A 23,301-nucleotide genomic window follows, 5' to 3' on the forward strand; every position below is an offset into this window, starting at 1 on the left:
CAAGTCCGAACTTCCAGCGACATATCACCGAAGTTGAGCCACCGTCTACTTTTATGTCAAGTACCTGACACATTATTCGTAGTTTGACAGGTAGTGAAGTACATAGGTATATTTCGAAAACAACGGACAATTAATTATCATACATCATGAATGTTAAAAAAGAGTGGTTGGAAGCGGATATATTCGAGTTAATTGACCAGTATTACCTAAAACCAGAATTATGAGATGTGAACACGAAGGAATATAAAAACAGAACAAAGAAAAGTGATGCGAGAACTAGCAAACAAATTTGATATAACAATACTGGATATAAACCGAAAATTACACAACTTACCTACGGAATCAATTCAATAATTAACAAAAAAAAAAAAACGGAAAGCACCTAGTTCTTCTCGTCGCTGAATCCATTCCCGCACCCATTTAGACCGTTTTTCCCTCCTTTTTGTTGCCAAAAGACTTAAAATAATAACACTCGCTGCTATTTTCTTTTTTTTTGACATTCCCATATTGACAACAGAACTGATCACTGACATAACGTTTTTGAGAAGTATACGAAATAAATGTCCGAATAAGTTACAATGCCATATTATGTAAACACCGCATATATTTATTCCAAATGTTGTCATAGAATAAAGTGTAAAAACTTTATTTCAACGAGAAGTATACGAGAATTTTATGTCAGACACATAAAATTAGTATAACGGCATAAGTGTCAGATGTAAACGTACCATTGTCTAGTAGTCTATGACCTAACCTACAATATTTTGACGTTTTGTCTCTCTGCTCTAGTGTTGCCAACCGTACAATAATTATAGTATTTGTACTATAATTTTGGCCCGCTTACCATGTACGATATATAACGGGTATAGTACGCCCAAAATACTATAATTTTGAATGTCGGAAAAATTATGTAAAAAGTACTGAAATTTCGATATTTCCGCTCGATAAATTGGTGCAAAGTACTATAATTTCGCAATATAAGAAGATTTGGAGAACTTGGAAAAAATTAAGCACTCGAAAAACGTAAAAAAATCCCTTGACTTTGGTTGAAATTTCTTGAATTCTTTGGTAAGCATTTTTGGTCGGAAGAGGTACCTAAATAAAAATGAGTCTCAGGGTTTCTCAAATTATCCGTTTTTTTTTTCTGAGAAACAAAAAACCTATACATTTTCAACAGATGACAACGCGTACTATATTTTGTCCCTAAATACTATAATTTTGGAGGCTCTGCTCACTTCTGAGCAGTGTTGCCATATTTTTCTATGCTGATTATAGTACAAAGGCGTAAAAATTATAGTAATTCTGAAAAATATATAGTACAGGAACATTTTTCGTCTTGAATCCTTTAAAATTATAGTATTTTGGTGTATTTTGCGTAAAATTGTAGTATTTTACTTTTTTTGCGAAATCAAAATTATAGTATTGTACTATAATTATAGTATTTGTACTATATTTTTTGCCCGCGTACTATGTACGATATAAAACAGGTAAAGTACGCCTAAAATACTATAATTTTGAAAATTCGGAAAAATAGATAAAAAAATAGCGCTAAAGCTGTCCGGGAGAACTAAAATACCTAACTTTTGTCTAAAAGACGAGACGTTAATCACCTTCTATTTGAATTGTTATCTAAAAAAAGGAGACGTTAATCACCTTACATTTGAATTTTTGTTTAAGAAAACCAGACGTTAATTACTTTACATTTGAATTTTTGTCTAAAAAAAGGTGACGTTAATTAGTTTACGTGTAATTTTTGGAAAATGCAGAAAAGTATTCGTCATTCAACGCGTACTATATTTTGGCCGAAATACTATAATTTTGGAGGCTCAGTACTATAATTTCACTTTGAAAATATGGCAACACTGTGCTGAGTGCCTGAGTCTGACTTAGTCTATGGTCTGACTTATGGTCGCCTTTGGCCTTTTATAAAGTTTTGACAAAAGACAAATAAAATAAATTTAAATAAATCCACGATGGCTTTGAGAATAATACGTAGATGTCTGCTGGGAATGCAACACAATTACATTCTGAAAGCGTTAGTTTGTGTCATGTTTTTTTGTTATATTTACATTGTATTCATAGTTTTATTCTCATTATTAAATTAACCTCAAATTCAAGTACCGAAATACCACATACAATTTATTGTTTATTATACCATTCATATAATTAGTAAGTAGTAGGTAGCAAGAACGAATTTCTTACCTATGTAAATGAGCAAATCGTACTTCACTTTTCAGGAATCCAGTCTGCGCTGTCCCAAGCAACAATATGTCAGTATTTGGAGATAATTATTTAAAACCGGTGTTTGACAAGCGTCAACTAAAGGAGTTGATAGAAAGCGGAGAATCCGAAAATCGTCGAAGCATCCCAATTATTCCGCCACAAATCTCCGAAACCTGTTCACAGTTTTATGATGAGACTACTGGGTAAGAATAGTACTTGTCTTGATAGAATCATAATAATTACTCACCATTCAATAATCTTTACATACTACAATAGTAATTGGGAAGGTAGTAGTTAAATGTTTGCCGACTTAAATCATCTTACAGGGCACGCATGTCCAACTTCAAGTAGACTCTGATCTAGTATCCAGTATCAAAACTGACAGTGATAGGCCCAATGACGTTAATATGGACGAAGCATCTAGAAAATAAAATGACACTCACTTTGTGTCGGGTCTGCCGGATGGCGAAATTCATATTTTAATATCGGTATCCTACGCTCAAATGAACATTCTGCTTGCAAGCGGTCTGGCGACACCGCTGGCGATGTACCGAGATGTTAATACAACCGAGAGACTGGACTCGAGTTGAGTAGTGTGCCGAGTGACGGACTCGATGTGAGTGAGAATTTATGGATTGTCTTTGCTATTTATACAAATGCAGTTCATACATTACAAGAGACATTGTCGCAATTAAACAAATCATAATAAACTATTGATCTAGTTATGATTGAAGAAATGCTATCGCTTCTGCTCCATTGTTTTGTTTTGACAACAAAACATACATATGAAAGTGTGTCACCCTTGTAATGCTCAGTGGTGTGATTGCTACAGATGGTTTTAGCTGTCCTTTGGGGTACTCATTGCACTTGACAATCTATTCACGTCCTGTGCAGAGAGCCTACTGTGTGATGCTAAGGGGAAATTGCCTCAATTTAATCTTCTCTTTCACTCTCTGGGCAGGCCGTGAGTAATGCATTACGAATCAAGTGAAACGACGAAGTCACATGGACTTCCTCGAAGTTTATTTGTAAAAGACTTTCACGTAAGCTACTTAAAGAAATAAACATAATACTTCCTCTTCAAAATCTCCATGAAATCATATTATATTAAAACTAAATGTATATACTTTGTACATTTTATGATGTGATTGTGACATGCCTGCTATAGGGATTTGCCATAAATGAGGAGCAAACATTCAAAAAGTGATTTGTCACACATTTTGAAAAATGCCGATTATTTTCAATTCTGATAGTCCATATTGAAATCTATGAAAAGAAACCAGAATAAGTGTTGAAAGAACGTTTTATCCTATAAAAAATCAATCCTAAAAATGACACATTCAAGCAAACCATGATTTCTCCAGCACTCGATTTCAATCATACGATGTTTTGTCCTATTAACCAATCACAGCGTAGAAGCCTCCATATTGCATATGTGACTAATCACATTTTGCACGGTAACTGTGAGCTGTTACTTCAGTGACAGTATTGTTTAAAGAGGTTGTGTTTTCAACAAGACGTTAATAAAATTTAATTCATTATAACAATTTACGATGCAAGAAGATAGTGAGGACCATATCGAAGTTAGCCAAGCCAATATTGGCTCTAGCTACATGTGGGAAACGATCTGAAACAAAAAAAAAAGATATTCTATACCACATTTTTATACCTGGACAGAAGAAAAAGCTGGGAAAGGTAGTCAAGAAATATCTTCAGCTTTGCTGCACCATTTAAGAAATATGGATTTCCAAGGGAAAAAAAATACTTCGACTGTTTTGTGATGGTTGCATTACACTAATGCTAAGAAAAAAGCAAACTCGTTTGACACCGGAGGAATACCAAGAAGTGTATAAACGGATCGGCCCAGAAAATGTGCTGGGTGAAGACTGGAACATAGTGGTTACTAAGTCCCTGAATAAACTATATAAAGACTTCCCAACCATTAGTGATTTAAAACGATTATCACTAAAAGTAGAAATAACACCATGTGGCCAAAAACGTGTACTGGTCGAAGGAAATACGAATTTTCATTATATTAGCGATAGCCCGTAAGAATACGGTTACTTGGTGAAGAAAGGTATATCTTATTCACATTTGCAACGAGTGCAACCAGACACGTTGCCCTTATCACATTTCATATCACAAGAGAAGAAAAATGATGTAAAAGTAATGTTTTGCGACTGGAAGAATCTTGGAGATAGGACTAGAATGGTACAAAAAAATACTTTTTGATGAACCATCGGCCAATATAGAAGAGCAGGAGGTCATTTGTGACTGTGTGGAGCCAGAACCTTTTACTATTTAACAATCTGTACATAATATTATACAATATGCTCCCTAATAAATTTTATTAAAATAATATATGATATAAATGAAATGCCTTGATTTTCATTCAAATAGTGTTTTGTCCACAAGTTTCATGCAAATCGTGTTTTGTCCAAATTTCAAATGAAAAAATTAACCACTTCCGCGAGTTTTAGATTATACAAAATACTTTGAGTACATAGGCTAGGTTATTATACAATATGTTTTTCGTGATTATCTCAGCTCAACATCTGTGTGACAAATCATTTTTTGAATGTTTGCTCCTCAAATAATGTCACACGATTTTCGGTATTTAATGATAAAGACATTTTTACATCATACTAGTGTATATGAATATTAATTACTTACCAATAAAGATTCGATAGTTTGATGGTATTTAAAGATGGTGTTGGCTTCTATCGTTGTGCCATCATTATTTACGATTGAAATGATAAATAAATGCATAAATTATATTTAGAAACTACCAAAGCTTGAACAAAAATGAACCATGAGTGCGAGTGGGAAAATATTCGGCACGCTTATATCTCCGCAATATGCGTTGGACTAAGATAGAATTTCTACGACTGAATTAAATATTTTTTGTACACGTCTCTGGTAAATATTGATTTGAATGACTATAGTCATTTAAAAACTGCGAGCACATGTTGCTGAACATTATTGTTTTTGTGTTAAATATAAAGTTAGTGGTTGTAATTGTTTTTAGTTAATTTAGTAGAAAATATTATGTTGTATTTAAATTTGGTAGTCGTATTGAGAAGCAACATGATTGTATTATAACGTTTCATAGTTTAGTTAAAAATAATAAAATCGAGGTTTTACTGTGCGTTATACCCAAGAAACGCGGCTTCATTTTACTGAACAATACCCACTCTCTTTATATTATTACTATGAGGAAAATACTCATAATTTAAATTATGTTTTCAGATCAAGATAAACTTTAAATCACATCACTCTGTATCGTACTGTAGTACTGTCAGTTTTATGGTTGTATATGTTACGCCGAATGTGCGAAATTGAATATTACATGAAATGGGCAAAATTTTGCCTAAATCATGAAAAATGCAAGCCCGTTGTCTTATTCATGAATTAGACAAAATATCTGGAGAGTGCGTGAAATCGGCAGTAATTTTTCTGCCTACTTCATGTCTTGGACAAATTAGATACTAGCGCTACGGTGGTATTTTTTGCAACTAAACTAAATGTGTGAAATGCTCGTGGATTGGTCAAAATATACGTATATTGTCTATGGTCGAAATAGGTGGTCGCGCTCCGGTGGTATTTTTTGCAACTAACCAAATTTGTGTCAAATGTCATTGATTATAATATAAAAATATACCAATCAATAACTAAAATGACGTTCATGTCCATTTACTATGCGCAAAAAAACTAGAACTATAATATGATAACGGATGAATTTTATTTAAAGGTATTTTCGCGATTTGATTCGTGCTTGGGTATCGTACATGCAATGGTCGATTGTATTGTTGACACTTGTTAGCTAACCTCAAAATGGACATTCAGTTGAATAATTCAGAATTTCAAAACCTAATCTAACCTAACCTAACCTAACCTAACCCAACCTAACCTAATAATATTATATTATGTCCAATTATAACTAATAAAATCATCCGTATTAAATTTACTTTTTCTGCTGTCATGTTGACAGTTTAAGAATTCCATGCCCTGGCGACTTCATGTACTCGGTAGAAAATTTACCTTATTCATGAATAAGGCAACAGGCTTGACTATTACATGAATTAGCCAAAATTTAGCCCATTTCATGTAATAGTCGATTTCGCACATTCGGTGTAACATATACATACCGTGAAAATGAAAATGCCTAATCGTGATAAATCTTGTCAAAAATTTACCTACCTTATTCTTTGCACAGATTTAGTGCATAGGCATACCATAGACAGGTTTATATACATGAATTATGAAAGTTGTAAATTAATTATATATCCTTCAAACTAAGGATTTGACCCAGTAAGACGTAGACTTACTGTAAAAATGAAACTCACTGTAAAACAACAATTTTATTATTTAATTCCAAAAAAAATGTTTTTCCAGAAAAATGGTAAACTACATAATGAAAATGGGAAAGAAAAAATTAGCTAGAGAACTCATGGAAAAGACATATGAGAATGTTAAACGCATTCAAATACAGAAATATCATTCAACAACGGATATCGAAGAAAAGAAAAAGATTGAATTGGACCCCAAAGTTCTGTTTCATAGAGCTGTCCAGAACAGTCAACCCCTGCTGCAACTTACCCCTGTCCGAAGAGGTGGCGTCAAATATCAGGTGATAATAATTCACATTCTGTTAGCGAGATGCAGTGAGTTCTGATTCAATAGAAACAATGCATAAAGTGCTTGCCAAAAATTCAGTATGAGATGTCTCATAGCCAGGGATCCAAATTCTGCTGTCTGATGAATGCATGATCTACACGAGTTTTTTGCAAAACTGACGGTTCATGTTCACTCCATTAGGACGTGACGGTTTGTGCTGTGTGATGGAAGTATACAAAATATACTTATATTAAAGATTTTACTTTTTTTACATTTTTTATTGTAGTAGGTCTGATAATTAGTCATTCCGCCGGGCCTCTACTTCACTAAACGTGCCACTGCACACATGCCATAGATTTGCCAACCCTGCACTAGTTGATAACATCACACAACAATTATAAAGTTACGAATGTAATATTTATTAGGAGCATTCGCTCGAAGAGTGTCATCAATTTCATAAGGTTCAGATAAAAACTGCGCTATATGTGATTAGGAAACGTTAAAGGATTTAGGAATGTTAATTAATTGCCATCTCCCAAATCGATTGCGCAATAAGGTGTGATTCACGTTTTAGATTGGTAATATTATTTATACCTAACAGCAGGGCTTTTTTTGTAATGTAACGCGGTGGAACAGCGTTCCGGCACCATTTTCACGGTATTATTAATGTTTCAAAAGCAATTAGATGAAACATTGATCGCGATTACATATTACAAGTTAATTTTCCTGAATCATCTCAGAATCATCTCCAAATCACCATGGCCCCCACAAAGGGGGGTCTGACAGGGCTTTAGCCTGGGGGATCTACCAGATAATTGAAATAACGCACATCACAAATTTGCTCTAATTATAAAAAAACTGATTTCGCGCTAATTTCCTTCGGGCATATTAACATATTAAAATAGGTGGTTGTGTAATTGCATTTTTTGGTTAATGTTTGTTGATACACTGAATACCTTTAATATTACCTCGAACACCATTTGAAAAATGCTACTATAGAGCATCACACTGCCTTTAACCTTAGTGGTAGGCAGCGGCGGGTCCTCTTATAGCCTGCAAGTGCTACGCACTGCCTGCATCTTTGAAGACATCGCTCAACTTTTCATTGTTATTCATACGTGTATCACTCACTTCGCGAAGTAGAACATGTAGCAGTATTATGAACAATACTCCGTTCATGAGCGCAAAGCGATTACGATCCAAATAGATTTTCAGTTTGCACAGGATTACAATGAGGTCATTGTATACTACTTAAACCGTGGTCGAATGTTCCTGTAATGGCGTTTTGTGTAGAACTTTTTACACACTTTTAGATCGGCGCACGAAACGAAGGACTCTAGAAACAAAAATGCCAGTTTCTGTTTTATAACAATGTTGGCGAGTTAATTTTTAACAATTTTACAGTTAACATAGTTAATGAATCGCCAAAATTTTACGAACATACAAACTGCCGTGTTTATTTCTAAACCACTCAAATACATTCAAAATAATAAAAAAACACAGCGGTTATTTATTTGGCTGAAGCATTGTTCGCTTGGAGCGTAAAGCCATAAACTGTGACATTTATATTTCTTTATTGATATTAAATCATTCTAGCTGTTCAAACACTTTTTTGAGAAATAGTATAAATAAACAAAGACATTTAATTTACCTTCTGAGAAGTCGGTAAGAGAACACGGCAGCCTTCGGTGATTGAGGTAATCATGAAAAGACGCTTTACGACCTTACATGGCTAGGACACGTGTCCGGATGCCGCCAAAGAGTGTGACACTTCGCACCCTTGTGGCACAGCCTCAAGAGTTCCGTCGCCATGGCCGGCCCTCCCTCACCCTGCACCGGTGCCACAAAAGCGACCTACGTGCTGCAGGTCTGACATGGCGGGAGGCGCAAGAGTTGGCGATGGACCGAGGGAGGTTGCGCAAATTTGTGCTTGCCCTATGCTCTAATGCTGGGTCGTTACAGGGTGAAAGAAGAATATCTTCTCTTTATAGAAGGTAAAACCATTGTGCACTACCAGAAAATGCAATTTTAAAGACCACTGGCCGCCACTAGTGATAGGTAGGGGGGCCGCTTCAGGATGTGGGTACCATGGAAATCACTATATACTTTTATTCAAATATATGACGTTTTACAGTAGGTAAATTGTTTGGCAAGAAGTGAGTTCCGGCACCTTTTTCTTTTTTTTTTTTAAAAAAGCCTAACAGTTTCTTTAAATTTTAGGTACCCGTCGCGATATCAAATAAACGTTCGAAATTTTTTGCAATGAGGTGGATGGTGCAGACTTGCCGTGAAAAAGAAGGAACTTTACATTTCCCTGACAAGTTGGCTCGAGAGATAATAGATGGAGCTCAAAACCGGGGGCGTGTTGTCAAACGGAAGCAAGAATTACATAAGCAATGCGAGGCCAATAGGGCCTATGCGCATTATAGGTGAGACACAATTGCTGTAATCTTTATCTGTCTATTCATCGTTACATACTTGTTCACATGACTATTTAGTTTATACATAATAATTTGTGGCTATAATTTTCATGAACATAGATATTTTTTTTATTTCGTTTTATTAAGTAAGCATATTTTAAAAATCTGTTTGTATTCATGATTCGTATTTATGTTGGTATATTTTAACATACATATTTTTTTTACAGATGGAATTAATCACACTAGTCTGATGAAATCACGCCTGTAATTATGTATTGTCATTCTGTCTGTGGGACAATTCATTTACATCACTACAATGTGGTGGTTTAAGTGTTATTTTATGAAATTAATCTTAAATAAGTTTATGTTATTATAGAAAACTAGTAAAATGAAATTTGTACATCCAATTTGTTGTTATTTAAGGTTCAAATATATTATGATCATGTCATGTGATGTCACAGTAAGCTACCGCTACGGGAAAAAGTGTGTAATGCCATTTTTATTGGTATTTAAAGTATTATCAGAGTGATGCTCCCATCCTGTAGCACATTTTGAACCTTTAAACAAACATTGTCAGTTAGCAAAATCTGGCAAAATCACCAGAACAACGAACAGGTCATCTCAAGCGTACCACGCTTCATCGACACCCGCATGACTCAATGAATGTTTTTTTATCATTTTCCACATGCCTACACATTTTCGACTTTAAAAATCGCATTTTCGTGGTTTTCTCTGAATTTTCTATTAAATTATTATCTATTATTTATGGTCTGCAGGTTAGGTTCTGTTCAAAATATTATCTATGGATGCAATATCGCAAGTAATTTTAAAGAAAAAATAGCATAATAATTCAAAATACTAATACATTAGAGTTGGCACTATCCATCATTGAATTTATAGAGATAGTGATCATTCAAAATATTCTGTGGAATGACGAAACCATTAAAAAAAATGCATTTTTTTTCTAGCCGCATGATTGAACCCACTAACTAGTTCAGAGATGGGCACTATATCAACTAATCCACTGTGGATATATTATGAGCGTGTGTGCTGTATATGTAGACTAAATAAATTCAATACCTACTTACCTAACAAGACAAAAATATTCACCAAACCAATTTCAATAATTTTTTAAGGCGAATTCTTTGCCTCAATTTACGATCAAATGTGACTTCAACGCCATCTAAAGGCATCTATAGGCATCTACCATGAATTTCTAAAAATGTGTTACTAAAAACTTTCGTCGATCGCAACCAGATGGCAATAAAATAAAATATTGTGTGTCGCCACATATTAAAAATCATAAGCTTGATAAAAATGCATTTAAATTTATTATATATTTACTTACCTATGTAAAAATATTTACAATTAATATTTTCCCCATAAAATATTATATAAACATTACATGTCTATTTGATTTGATTTAAAGTGTTTATGATTTTTACATTTTGTTTACCGTAGTTTTTTTACAGTGGCAATACAAGGGTATCCTGTCCAGTCAATGAACCAGATTTTTTTACGTTGTCAATACGAATTAATATAAATATTTTTCTACAGTAAAATTCATTTATAGTAGTAAATGAACATTTAAGTACAAATGTTTATAAGATTGAGTTTAATCTTGTACAATTGACAATTACATCGAATTTCTACTAGAGGTGGAATAAAAGAATGATATGAAATGAATAGCAAAACAAATGCCATTCGAATTATTATTAAACAAAATAAGGAATATACAGTTGTACTTAGTTATTACTAGGAAGGTTGGACCGGCTGAATGTGCTCGTTATAAGCGGTACTCGTTATATCAGAGAATAGGTATTTTTATTGTCGGCGAAAACAACAATTAGACACTTAACTAGTGTTATAAACGTAATCTGTCCCCGGCGGCATCCTGTCCGATCGGATTTTATTGCTTAGGGTCGAAATGTCTTTAAACGATCAACACATTACCAGTATTTTAGCTCGGTATATCCGATAAGTATCTCGTTATAACAGTGAATAAAAATGTACGGAGAAAATCATATACCAAATGTCAACGACTGTTTCCTCATTACATCCGAGATCTCGCTATGTCCGAGATTGTAATAACCGAGTTCGACTGTAGTTATAATTATGACAATGTCGATATTATATAGACATCCCAATTCATTTCGTTTCAACCATGTCCGATCCTAATGGGTTCATATGGGCCTCCACAGAGTGGACGGTTTGTATTAACTAACTAACTATATCTGAGATAAGAATAAAGTAAGACACGCAACGAATTGAATAAAAAAGAAGTTGGAGGTAAGAAAAAACGTAAATAAACATGCGAACAAATCTTGATAAGCAAACCCAAGGACAAAATAAGTGACAAATTAAAAAAAAAATTGTAAAACGTAAGAAAAAAATTTAGAATTTGAAGTAAGTGCACCACTGATTACATAATATTCTAAGAAAAAGACAGAACGTTATTTCTTTGAAAAAATCTAATGTCGATTTTAAAGAACAGTGCAAGATAAAATAAAAGATAGTTTTATTTATTTTACCTATAAATGTGTAAGTGAAATGGATTTGGAGATATAAAAAGAAACCTTATTGGCCCAGTGGTTTCTAGGTGTGGACTTTTGTAATTCCCTGAAGATCTCGAATAAATAATTAAAAATTATCAACACCTATACCATATTCCTAGGTATCTACTATGATTGAAAAGTAGATCTTAATTTTTTGTATTTATGATTGCTTCATAAAAAAACAATATTTACGACTTTATGATGTAGCAGATAAATGAGCAACTAAATAGTGATCCAAATATTATGAAAAGTTCAACTATCAAAGCATCACGGCATAAAATTAGTAATACCACGGTTATACACAATTTATTGTACCTACCTATTGTTATAATTTTCTTAGTTCATTTAATCGTTTTTAATTTAATTTATTTTCAAATTCACCTCTTATGTGTTCATTCACTGAATTGTTTACCCTATATTTTATGGAGACTAATAATAACTTCTATTTTCTACATACTAAATTATCAACCTCCACTTTTTGACAGGACGGCATACAGTTATATAGGCACGTAGATAATAATTTTAAGGCCGTAGACAGGAATGAACGTTTGATGGCCCAAATATAGTACAATAGTATGTATGTAATTAAAGTTAGGGTACAAGTCGGTTATCCTGGATACAGCGGCAAAGACATTTTGAAAATAGCCTATATACTGGATTATTTGTTAGGATTACCTAATCTAACTTAAACTTACCCAAACTAACAAATAATCCAGTATATCGGCTATTTTAAAAATGTGTTTGCCGCTGTATCCAGGATAAACATATAGAACAAAAGTTAGTGAAGTGGAAGTTTGTCGAGGCTGTTTTGATCGGGTTAATTTGTCTTTGAATAATATTGTGACTAGAAATTTTAACAATTCTTATTATTTTTAACATTGTATATTGTTCATAATTTTCGCGACTACCACGTGAATAGACGATTTTTTTTTTACCTATAACATTTTAAACACTTAACATAAATATGGATAAATTGTACAGTTACTAGACAAAGATTAAATTCGATGTGTGTCAGAAGTATCTTAGGCATTTTCGCTCGTATGCTTTCTTTATATTATTATGAAACTATATTTATTTTAAAATCGCTTTATAAAAGGTAGGTACGTCAAAACAGTAATAAATATCTGAAATAATTACACAACACTATTTCAGAAAGTGGAGGTTGATATATGTAGTCCATTGACATATGCTCCAATATCGCAAACAAAAATTATTGACAGCAGAATTAACACAGTTTTTGTCTTCGTACCTGGCGAACCTTTATTTTCAATGTATGTGTGTGTGTATGTAATTTTTAATCTATGCAAGTACTGTTTCAAAAATATTTCGATTTATTTCCGCGTTAGCAGCATATGTCGATGAAGTCTTGTCAAATATTCATTTTATTTACAATCGATTCGTTAATATACAAAAATACAAGATTAAATTTAAATAACTAGCCTAAAAATTATTAAATAATATTTTTAATAGAAACGCTAAGCGTTTTTTGCGATAAATTAAGTCTGAACCGAGATGTTTCGATTTTAATTGCATGCTTTCTAACCTCTAAATCGATGTTTTTTAAATTTGAAAAAACAGATATAAGGATATAATAAATTCCAATTAACGTTTAGCGTTTCCCTAGGTAATAGATTTACGTACATTTTTATTGTAATTTTGATAATAAATCTTATGTCATTCATTCTTACCACCCGATAGAAATGTACCGAATTTGACACGTATTTTTGGTATATAGAACTCCACGATACATCTTAATTTTTTATTTTATTTTTCTCATTACTTTTGAATATATATTTACCGATTAATAAACTTTTCTAGCTATTTTTCGATAACAACTTTACCTAGAGACATCACCTTTTTACATTTTCCTGCTATTTATTTGTTGTTTTTTCGTCAGTCCCTTCAAAAACATTAAATTGGGGTTTCATTCATTTTCATCACATTTTGCGATTGGATGACATTGTTTTGTAAAATGGGAAGCAGCTTGATGGACGAGAATTTTTTTGTGCTCCGATCTTAGCTATTTTACTTTCAACTCATCTTTCAAACGATCCAATAACACCACATAATAATTAATGATAAGCCCTGTTATTTTCTTGCCCTTTTCCAATCATAATGGTTCCTTGTGAACCCTTCAAAACAGTAGCCTCATTTTCCGACAAAACGGTCTTTGCCTTCTTTGATTAATTTTCACCGGTTCTTGCCCATTGTTTTGACTGCTGTTTGGACTTTGGTGTGTAGTGATGAATCTAAGATTTGTCAACAGTCACCATGCAAAAAGTCTTATGGATTGCTTTTAAATATTGGCAAAAATTATATGTCTATTCTAGTGCTTTTTAGTTTACAGTCAACAATCACGCAAAAAGCTATTTTTTGTAAAAGATATTGACACCAGTGAACACATAAATAATGGGAAGTGCAGTACCATCTTCTTGTGGTGGTAACAAGGTTTAATTCTCGTTTGGAAAAATATGGCATTAATCGAAACATGCTTTCAATATTGGTAGGTAATATTTTAGGACATTCCGGGGATTTGTATTTCAAGCATTTATAGCATGACCGCCTTTAAGTCATAAACAAAATTCGGCTTCAAAATCTTGGTCTATGGCGACTGATTTTACATGTCTATCTTATTAAACTGTTTTGTGTATACAACTGTTAATTTGAGATGCCCGCAGTCTCAACATTCTAGCGCACATGCACTTGACAGTCTCCCATTAAAAGATCATGGATTTCCTCCTCAGTAACGTCAATTGGGCATCTGAAGTGTGAATCCTCTTCAATGCTAGTGCATCCACGTTTAAACTCTTTTTTGAAAGTCCCCATGAACTTCATCTAATTCAGATTTGATCTGCGCGATTGTTAACTTCTTCGAATAATTAATATTTTGGATATCTAGGTAATAATATGGAACTGGTTTTTTTTTGCATTGATGCTACTTATACGATTCAAATAGCAGAGATTCTACTTTATGAATTGTGATACTGTCACATTAAAATTTAGTAAACATTTCAAAGTAACGTAGCTTTGTGAATAAATTGGTGCGCCAAAATTTTACACACTAATGGCGCTCTGGACCAAGAAAGTTTGAAAACCTCTATGATAACCCAAGATGAGAAATTTGATGTCAAAGTTGGGTATAATATAATAAACTTCCGATTATCCATGTCCTGATTATCTGGTTTGCGGATTATCCATGCATGATTTTTTTTTTTTTAATTGCTCGCTTTCATGTTTGTGAGCAAGGAGAGATAGAAAGATCTTTGAAGATTGGTTTAAAACTAAATGGGTTCCAGAAGTGAGAGGAAAAGTAAGGGGTTGCCACAGAAAGCCGTGCTGTTCTTAGATAATGGTCCTTATCCAAATGAAAGCATATTGAAAACGAGCAACAGCTGTATGGTTGCAAAATTTTTACCCTCTAATGTAACATGGCCTTCCTAAAAGCCTTTGTAAGGAAAATGACGATTTGATTAGAATATCACAATACTGGATGCGATACATGGGAGTAACTCAATCTTGGTACAAAATAAAATCAATAACACTAGGTACTAAACTTGTTCTGTCGTGGAGAAAAATTCTACCAAATGTGGAAAATGATTTTTTCAATTCTATCGAGCCTGAGACAAGTGAAATCATGAAATGATACCTATTTGAAATATGTGAGCTAATGACAAATTTATATGGCTTTGAAAATGTTGATGGAGAAAATATTGAGGAATTGTTATAGTGATTCATATGATTTCAAATAATGAGTGAAAACTACAAGAGCAGTGTAGAGAATGTATAATATCTCATTTAATTATGTAAGGTATCTAAATATTTTTTACGGTAAAAATAATAGATAGGTAGGTAGGTACCTATTCAAAAAGTTTTGCCGTCCATTCGCGTATGATCAAGTATTCCTTTAAAATTTAAATATTTTCTTATGTTGGCTATACTGTAAAGTAAACTCACTAGTTCATCAAAATTTGTCTGTTCTGTTGGCAGCACCATCCTGTTCTGCCATATTCCGTTTTTCTCCCGATAAATCATGGGTTTCGGTGATTATCCCAAAGAATATAATCCAAGTGTTCACGGTCCTTATGACCCAGCTCGTTATTATGGAAAAGGTCAGTAAATTATTTATTCTCAAATAAAATGCCTCAAGAGCATATATATTTTTCGACATTTCGTCAAAATCTTATTCAAAAGTTATGTAATTTCGGGTTGTCAATGGAACATTGACTTACACTTCAAAATTTTGACACTGCTCCACCGTTTTAATCTGTGCTCTCATAACGCTATTTTCACGAGACAATTGTATTTATTTTCAGTTGATAAACCCTTCAGTCAACTGAAGTTATCCGAAATTGGATCATGGTTCGGTCGTCGTAATAAGTCTCCGCAATCAATCGCTGGTCTCTTCAGCAGAGGTAATTTTTTACTTTATCTTCTAGCTTATTATCCAAATATATTACAAGATATTTCGTTTTGGTAGGTGCTTGTTCAATTTGTGCAGATTAAATTACTTACTTTTTTGACATGCCATACCAATGAGCTTGTAATCATGATAACCAACCAATGTTTAAGTGAGAACTTGAACCGACTCTTTAATCTTATGGGTTCTACACTTTATGAACTATAAGAGTTTAAAATACATTATTTAACACTCAAATAGACTACTATTTGAGTTTATTATCAATAATAAACTGACTGTTTTATAGATAATATACCGACATAAATTATCCACTATTTGAATTTGGAACTAAACTCTTTGCAGTATTTAAAAAATGCTGAATGATATGTCAAATTTAATATTAGCGTATTGTAACACCTTTATTCAACAAATAATTTATAATGGTAAATCTATAATTTATCTGTGAAAATCTCTGAAAAATGGCTACTTGATAATGAATAACTGGGCAAAGGATAAAAAACAATGACAACCGATACATGCTTTGATTTCACATTATCGATAATTGGTAGGAAAAAACTTTTAACTTTTAAACCAATAGTTTTGTTTCAATACAATATCAAGTATCAATACTTTCGTCTTCAAAGGACCTAAAAAACACTGACTGACAAAGTTTAGTGTGCACTATTTATCTCGGATCTCCACAGCCTACCTTCGCCATTGACGTGTGCTCAATATATTCAAGACGAAGATGCTGTGTAGGATATATGGGCCCATACAAAAAGGAGAAGAATAGCGTATTCGACATAACCTGGAGGTTTTCCAAGAAAAATGTATCTCTGAATTCATTAAAGTTGGTAGACTCTGATGGGTGGGCCATTGCTCAACCGCTGATGGTAATCCTGGATATTAGACCAAAATGTCTGATAAGGGAAGAGCAGCATGCTGTGTTGAAATTTTTACATTTTTATTGTTTTTAAGGATTCTGGAGATGGCAGCATAAGTATGTACAGCCCAGGCGTGCAGGAATTGCTCCATACGTCCAGGCCCTTACAGCCGCCATGGGTCTCTTCTACATTATCAACTACGGAAAGATTCGTTAGTATCTTTACACTGTTCTATCATTAATTTTGTCCAGTTAAATGAGTGTCATTTGGGTAAAAAAATAACATGATAACAGCCTAGTGTCTGGACAATACTTTGAGGTTCATACAAAGACTTCTCTCTAATAGTTGAAGAGGACATATTATATGAAAGTGAAGCTCAAGCAAATGTTACTAAGAATTATGATTAAATTACTTAATTAAATCGCATTCAGATTCATTTGTAGCAAACTTCATGATTATCACCCGCATCTCTCGAAATCCCAAGTATTTAGACATTTCAAACACAATTTTAGATTCATGCATGTCAAGTCAAATCTGTGATTTATTAAATGTGCTGATATTGCTAAGATAATCTTTGAAACGTGAATTTGTCATGAATGTGATGTGATGGTGACCTAATATAATTATGATATGTCAATGAACAATCATGTAAAATCAGAAAAACCATTCTTAAAATCAACAATGCAACAGTTTCGAAAGTGAATTTATTTGCAGACATACATTGAGATTAAAATGACTTGCGTGAATGCTAAAATCGTAAAACATTTTTTTAAATGACAATACATAACAACATTTCGAAACAGGCCACCATCGATTTTACGTGGTCGTTCCATCTAAATGATGACATTTTTTTTCCTGGTTCGATCCTAAGAAGATCATAATATAGGCGTCCACAGAGTGGAGGTTGTATTAGCAGAATTTTGTTTTTACGAGGAATGGATGTTAGTCACTTGCTCAACCTATTAGGTTTAGTCTCTGGGTCCAAACACACATTTGAATTTACCAGACCCAGGACCACGACATTATAAGGCTGACGCAAAACCACAAAATCATTGTCGGTGTTTAAAACCTGTTTTTTTATGTTTTTACAATGTCATTTTGGAAAATAATTCTCAGAATGCATAGCTGTGAAATTGCTTAAAATTAGTGTAATGCGAAATAGCTTGCAATTAGTTTAATCATTTGGTTTAGTAACAACTTCACTTTCATATATTTTCGGTTTGTCTCCATAGAAGGTTTTCTTTGATGCTTTTTGATAACCAGAATTTTTCAACATTTATTCTGACTTCAATGCAATGAATTTTAATATTAAATCAATTTATTACTTCAAATACATATAGTATGTATTGGAGGAGCCTCAGAATCATACCTAAAAGAAATATCCTTAATTGGTACAAACACTCATCTGGCAAGCGATGAATGTGTGTATGAATGCCGCTCGATCCAAAAAAAATCTACAATTTTTCTGATCTATGTTATGTATATTCAGTCTCAAATGTTATATTTAGAAAACAGGAGAAAAACTTTGTTTTTAAATCTTGATCTTGATACTAGTTCGATCTTTAAATAAATTAATTGTTAATAATTATGATAAATTTGCAGCTGCATCATTGCTAGAATAATTTGATAACCATAAACCTTGGTTTCAGTGTTGTTACCTAGAGACGAAGCGCTGCATTGACATTCATTCTGTTATTTAATTTTCATTACTGACGTGGCCGAAAAAGTCTTCTCACAATATGAATATACTGGACTCCCAATTTACACGGTAGATACGTTCCTCGCGATACCGTGTTAAAAAAAACATGTAAAAAAAGTATACACTAAAATACTTAAAAAATCAAACCTAACAATTCTCCAACATGCATTCAGAGTTGATGGCTTTGCACCGTGTTATTTCGAAATCGTGTAAAAAAAAAACATGTAAAAAGGGAGTTCAGTGGAAAGTACTTGAAAATCTGTAGCCGTTGATTTAATTTAGGGGATCACCAATTTGTAGTTGTGTGGTTATTAAGTTTATGTTTTTGAGATGTGGAGTCAGAATTAATTAATACACAGAACTGTTTTTGATTGATGTTTGTTGATTGACTTCTGTGACACGACTGGATTACAATCTTAACACTATACGGTCCGCGAATTTTCGCGAAGAACCTACGCCAATATCCGGTATTTTTTAATGAAAATCAACAAATTTCGATCGCGAAGTTAAAAATGATATAACTTTTGAACCTATTGATATATTTCAATAAAATTTTCAGAAAATACTTAAAATATATCAATGCATCAAATTGTGTCATTTATTTAACACTTGTCAACCTCTGGCCCGCGTTCCATAAAGGTAAAGTATATAATTTGTAAATTTTCGTAAATTGTTTATTATATGTTATTAGATTAGTTCAATTTGTTAAATATAATGTAAAGGAAACAGCCTATTGATATAAAGCAATCACAATATATTATTTTTTAATTTAAAAATGTAATAAAATATTCAAATACAAAATGTTTTACACCGCTATAGAATACGTATCAATTCATTTTTAGCGCTACTACTCATGTCTCTGATTATCAAATATAATAAAATAACAAAGACTTCACACAAACTGTGAAGTGTTTAAAAATAAATGCACATTCATTCCCGAACGAACACTAATCTGATTTATTGGTTTTATGGGTTTTATGGCTGAGGCAGTGCAGTGGCGTGCATATTTTCGAGTAAATTCAAATAAATAAAATGCATGCATATACATTCCCACCGTTTATTACAATTTGGTATTATTGTAGGAATCGAGACAATTCAATAACAGTGCAGAGGCGTGCGTAAAAAATTCATATAACAAAATCTATGAGCAATAGAATTGTAAAACAAACATCTACATTCCACAAAAATATTTGAATCAACACTCAATCTTATGGATAATACCTTTAGATAACTGGCTAGGCACGAAATAATTATTATCACACTAAAGCTGAAATTATTTGAAATAGTTTATAAAACTATGAATGTAAAATGAACTAACAACTAATACACTTTTTTTAAAATTATACGAAGAAAACCAATTACCAATATGTAGATGTAGAGGTACTTTACACTCTTTGGACATGTAAATAGTTTCTTTTCGAAGTTTATGTGAGGAACACACTTTATACTTTCTTCTTAAACGTTTATTAGTTGCGGAAATCCCCGGAAATATTTGATTGTGATTGAAAATTACACTAAAATCTCCGATATCTTCAGTCACTGGGAATATCTGACATACAATCCGCATAGTTTTCCTCTGTTTAAAAACGAATGGTCCTCCATTTTAAAAAGTTTTTTTGGAGATAAAACTAATAAAAAATATATATCCTAGCTGAAATATACTTAGATTAATTATTTTTTCAATGAAATTAGTGCAATATAAATAATAATAGCTATTATTTATGCAGTTACACAAGCAATAATCTCCCGAAAAAAGCGAACGAAAATGACAACGCGATACAAGTTCACATTTATAACTATTCTCATTTTCAAGTTAAGATTTCTATCATGGATGATGAAGCATGGTGGGTGGATGTTTCATGGGTAATAAACCATTAATGACAATTTGACATAGCGAAAAATCGCGTTCATTTAAAAAAAAAAGAATGCAGGTTCATAAATGGGTGACTACCACTGAAAAGGGTCGACAATTAAATTTCGAAGTTGAAGTGATGACACTGGAATATAACATTGAGTGTTTATTACCGTTTTTGTTTACGTCTCGTGATTCAGCCGTCTAGAAATGGGCTTGTAACTAATAAAAAAAATTGTATAGGTACAAAAAAAATACTGAATGGTATTACGTCCGCCATCTCTGTAAAAACCCCGAAATATTTTTTTTCCATCATGCTTTTACTTCTTGCACATGTCATTCAACCATCTGTCGATAGATCTTGCAACCAAATATTAAATTTCATATTTATTTTTCACAGTAAAGATATGCCTATGTGAGGACGCCACGTAGGCGTCACCGGATCGTAACGTTCGGCTTGCAAAGGACGCCAATGTGGCGTGACCGGACCGTAAAGTGTTAAACTCAGGGAGTCTTTTCTGTGCAGCATTACTACTGCAGGCTTTAGTTAGTTAGTCGTCTATTATAAGTGTTACTATAAATCTGGAAAATAATAATTTAAGTGATTTTTGTGATGTTCAAAGCAGAAGTAATATTTGTATTTTATATCTGTACACCAGAGTGGCATTAGATGAATAATAAATAATATTTGTATATTTAGTTTTGTGAATGACAATTTGCTTGGAATTTTTGACATGCATTTTAAAGTGGGTGACAATACTATTTGCTGACTGGCAATTGGGAAAAACCGCTCTGCATGGTGTTTAATTTTTTTTATTTTCATTTTCAGAGCACCACAGGAACTACAAATACCACTAAACTCTACATCCTCAATCGCTGTACATCAACCATCATAGCTGTGAGAATGTCTCCATTTATGAAGCTGTTTTGATTTTATTCTTGCAAATGTTTATTGTAATTAAATGATTAATAAAATCTGAAATAAATGATTATGTAGTAACGTGATCGAACCAGCCTTTCATTAATTTTCGCATTTCACACTTTATTATGATATTTTACACACAAATTCAAGAAATTCCATTCCAGATTAAAGACAAAACCTTACTGGTAAATTTATGGAATTCTATTTACAATCAAAGTCAACATCTTCATTTTGGATAGAACTTTTGGCCTTTTTTTCCCCTTTACACATTATGATCATCTCCAATGTCAAATTCGGTATTATAGTGTTTCACACACAAAAGTTATATGTAGTACAGAAATGGCGAAATTATAGTTATCTTGGCGTACTATACCTTTTTCATAAAGCGCAGAGAAAATTAAAATACCACAATTATTATAGTACAATTGACAACACTGGTGTGAAATTTAAAATATTGATGAAAAACATTATACAATAGCATCAATGTTTTATCGACCTAACACGAAGAGAATCGTATCTACTGATATTTAGATTTCAAAAAGTTCTCTTTTATAATATTTTTATCAAATTAATTAATGGGATTATAACAATATTGTCATACTTCGTTGGAAACAGAAGGCATTCGACTGTGTGAAAGGTACTTTTGGAAATAGGAGTTAGAGCGCACCTTACCTGTCTCATCAAAAACCTATATAACAATAGTCGGTACTGTTCGGTTATCAGGAATACAGCGGAAAGCATATTTTGAAAATACCCGATATACTGGATTATTTGTTAGTTTAGGTTTGGTTAGGTTAACCTAGCAAATAATCCAGTTTATCCGCTCTTTTCAAAATGTGTTTTCCGCTGTATTCCTAATAACCGAACAGTACCCAATAGTCACAAAGGTAAAGAGTAAATAGTGCATTTTCTGAGAGTATCCGAACCAAAAAGGGAGTCTGTCAGGTATGTGGTTTATATCCCCAGTTATTCTATATGCATGGAGAGCATATTATGCTGAGGCCCGTAGGTCTTTCGCAGGGCGGAATAACAATTTGCGGTCAGAAAATAAAGAACTTAAAATTCGCAGATGATACCATGCTAATCACAGCTGATGAAAGAGACTCACCAAGCTGCTACACGACCTCTATATAATCTATAATAGGAATAAAGCCCGAGTTAATGGTTATTGATCAGGTTAACCTAGCAGCAGCAAGTATACTCGGAAACCTAGAAATAGAGGCCGAATTTCTATATCTGAGATCGACCATTAGTAGAATAGACGGATGTGAAGCAGAGATAGGAAGGCGCACACAGATTACGAAAAATGCTGACACATCTTACCACTATATGGAAGGATCGGGGAATTTCATTGCCACGAAAATGATGCTTGATCGATGCGAAATGTGGTGTTAGTGCTGAATACTTTGTATATCTTGGACAGAGTACAGATAAAGGAACGGCTCTCAACAGTGTCTTGACATGCATTCTGCAGATTTTAGGGACATATTGTTCAATGCGGACTGAAGAGACTGGTAGTTTTGGTTAATCTCCAGGGAAGGTTAAGCAGAGGAAAAGCGACCAAGTAGTGTAGGAGCTGACTGGGAGCAGCCGTTAATCTGCCATGAGAGAAACAGAGGATCGAGAAGCGTGGAAAGTTTTGGTTTCTCAAAAGATGACAGAATTTCAAAGTGGTCACGATCCTCAATCATGAGAGAACGATATATATATACTATGTTTAATTTAAAGTCTAC

At 33.1% G+C, this 23,301-nt stretch overlaps 2 protein-coding genes across 2 annotated transcripts; both read left to right on the plus strand.

The window, feature by feature from the left end:
* The first annotated feature begins 1,888 nt into the window (after positions 1 to 1,888).
* mRpS7 (mitochondrial ribosomal protein S7) lies at positions 1,889 to 9,667 on the plus strand. Its single transcript, XM_085950036.1, has 5 exons — positions 1,889 to 2,035; positions 2,238 to 2,426; positions 6,619 to 6,853; positions 9,061 to 9,269; positions 9,488 to 9,667. Exons 1-5 carry the CDS (start codon positions 1,974 to 1,976, stop codon positions 9,495 to 9,497), a joined length of 705 nt encoding a protein of 234 aa, XP_085806162.1. The 5' UTR covers positions 1,889 to 1,973; the 3' UTR covers positions 9,498 to 9,667.
* Positions 9,668 to 15,770: 6,103 nt separating this feature from the next.
* Positions 15,771 to 21,656, plus strand: ATPsynF (ATP synthase, subunit F). The gene is made up of 4 exons (XM_085949592.1): positions 15,771 to 15,924; positions 16,129 to 16,227; positions 17,190 to 17,306; positions 21,476 to 21,656. Exons 1-4 carry the CDS (start codon positions 15,846 to 15,848, stop codon positions 21,502 to 21,504), a joined length of 324 nt encoding a protein of 107 aa, XP_085805718.1. The 5' UTR covers positions 15,771 to 15,845; the 3' UTR covers positions 21,505 to 21,656.
* The last annotated feature ends 1,645 nt before the right edge of the window (positions 21,657 to 23,301 follow it).

The sequence above is a fragment of the Rhyacophila brunnea genome, unplaced genomic scaffold, assembly GCF_057557595.1.
Source record: "Rhyacophila brunnea isolate RB1 unplaced genomic scaffold, BYU_Rbru_1.0 scaffold_22, whole genome shotgun sequence".
Taxonomy (NCBI): Eukaryota; Metazoa; Arthropoda; class Insecta; order Trichoptera; family Rhyacophilidae; genus Rhyacophila; species Rhyacophila brunnea.

What these genes read in the sequence shown, in the direction of transcription:
- mRpS7 (XM_085950036.1), top strand. Translation starts at nt 1,974, where the DNA reads ATGGCTTTGAGAATAATACGTAGATGTCTGCTGGGAATGCAACACAAT. An exon ending in CACAATTACATTCTGAAAGC is followed by an intron (nt 2,036 to 2,237) that starts GTTAGTTTGTGT and finishes TTCACTTTTCAG; the next exon opens with GAATCCAGTCTGCGCTGTCC. An exon ending in TTTTATGATGAGACTACTGG is followed by an intron (nt 2,427 to 6,618) that starts GTAAGAATAGTA and finishes ATGTTTTTCCAG; the next exon opens with AAAAATGGTAAACTACATAA.
- ATPsynF (XM_085949592.1), top strand. Translation starts at nt 15,846, where the DNA reads ATGGGTTTCGGTGATTATCCCAAAGAATATAATCCAAGTGTTCACGGT. An exon ending in AGCTCGTTATTATGGAAAAG is followed by an intron (nt 15,925 to 16,128) that starts GTCAGTAAATTA and finishes ATTTATTTTCAG; the next exon opens with TTGATAAACCCTTCAGTCAA. An exon ending in TATCAACTACGGAAAGATTC is followed by an intron (nt 17,307 to 21,475) that starts GTTAGTATCTTT and finishes TTTCATTTTCAG; the next exon opens with AGCACCACAGGAACTACAAA.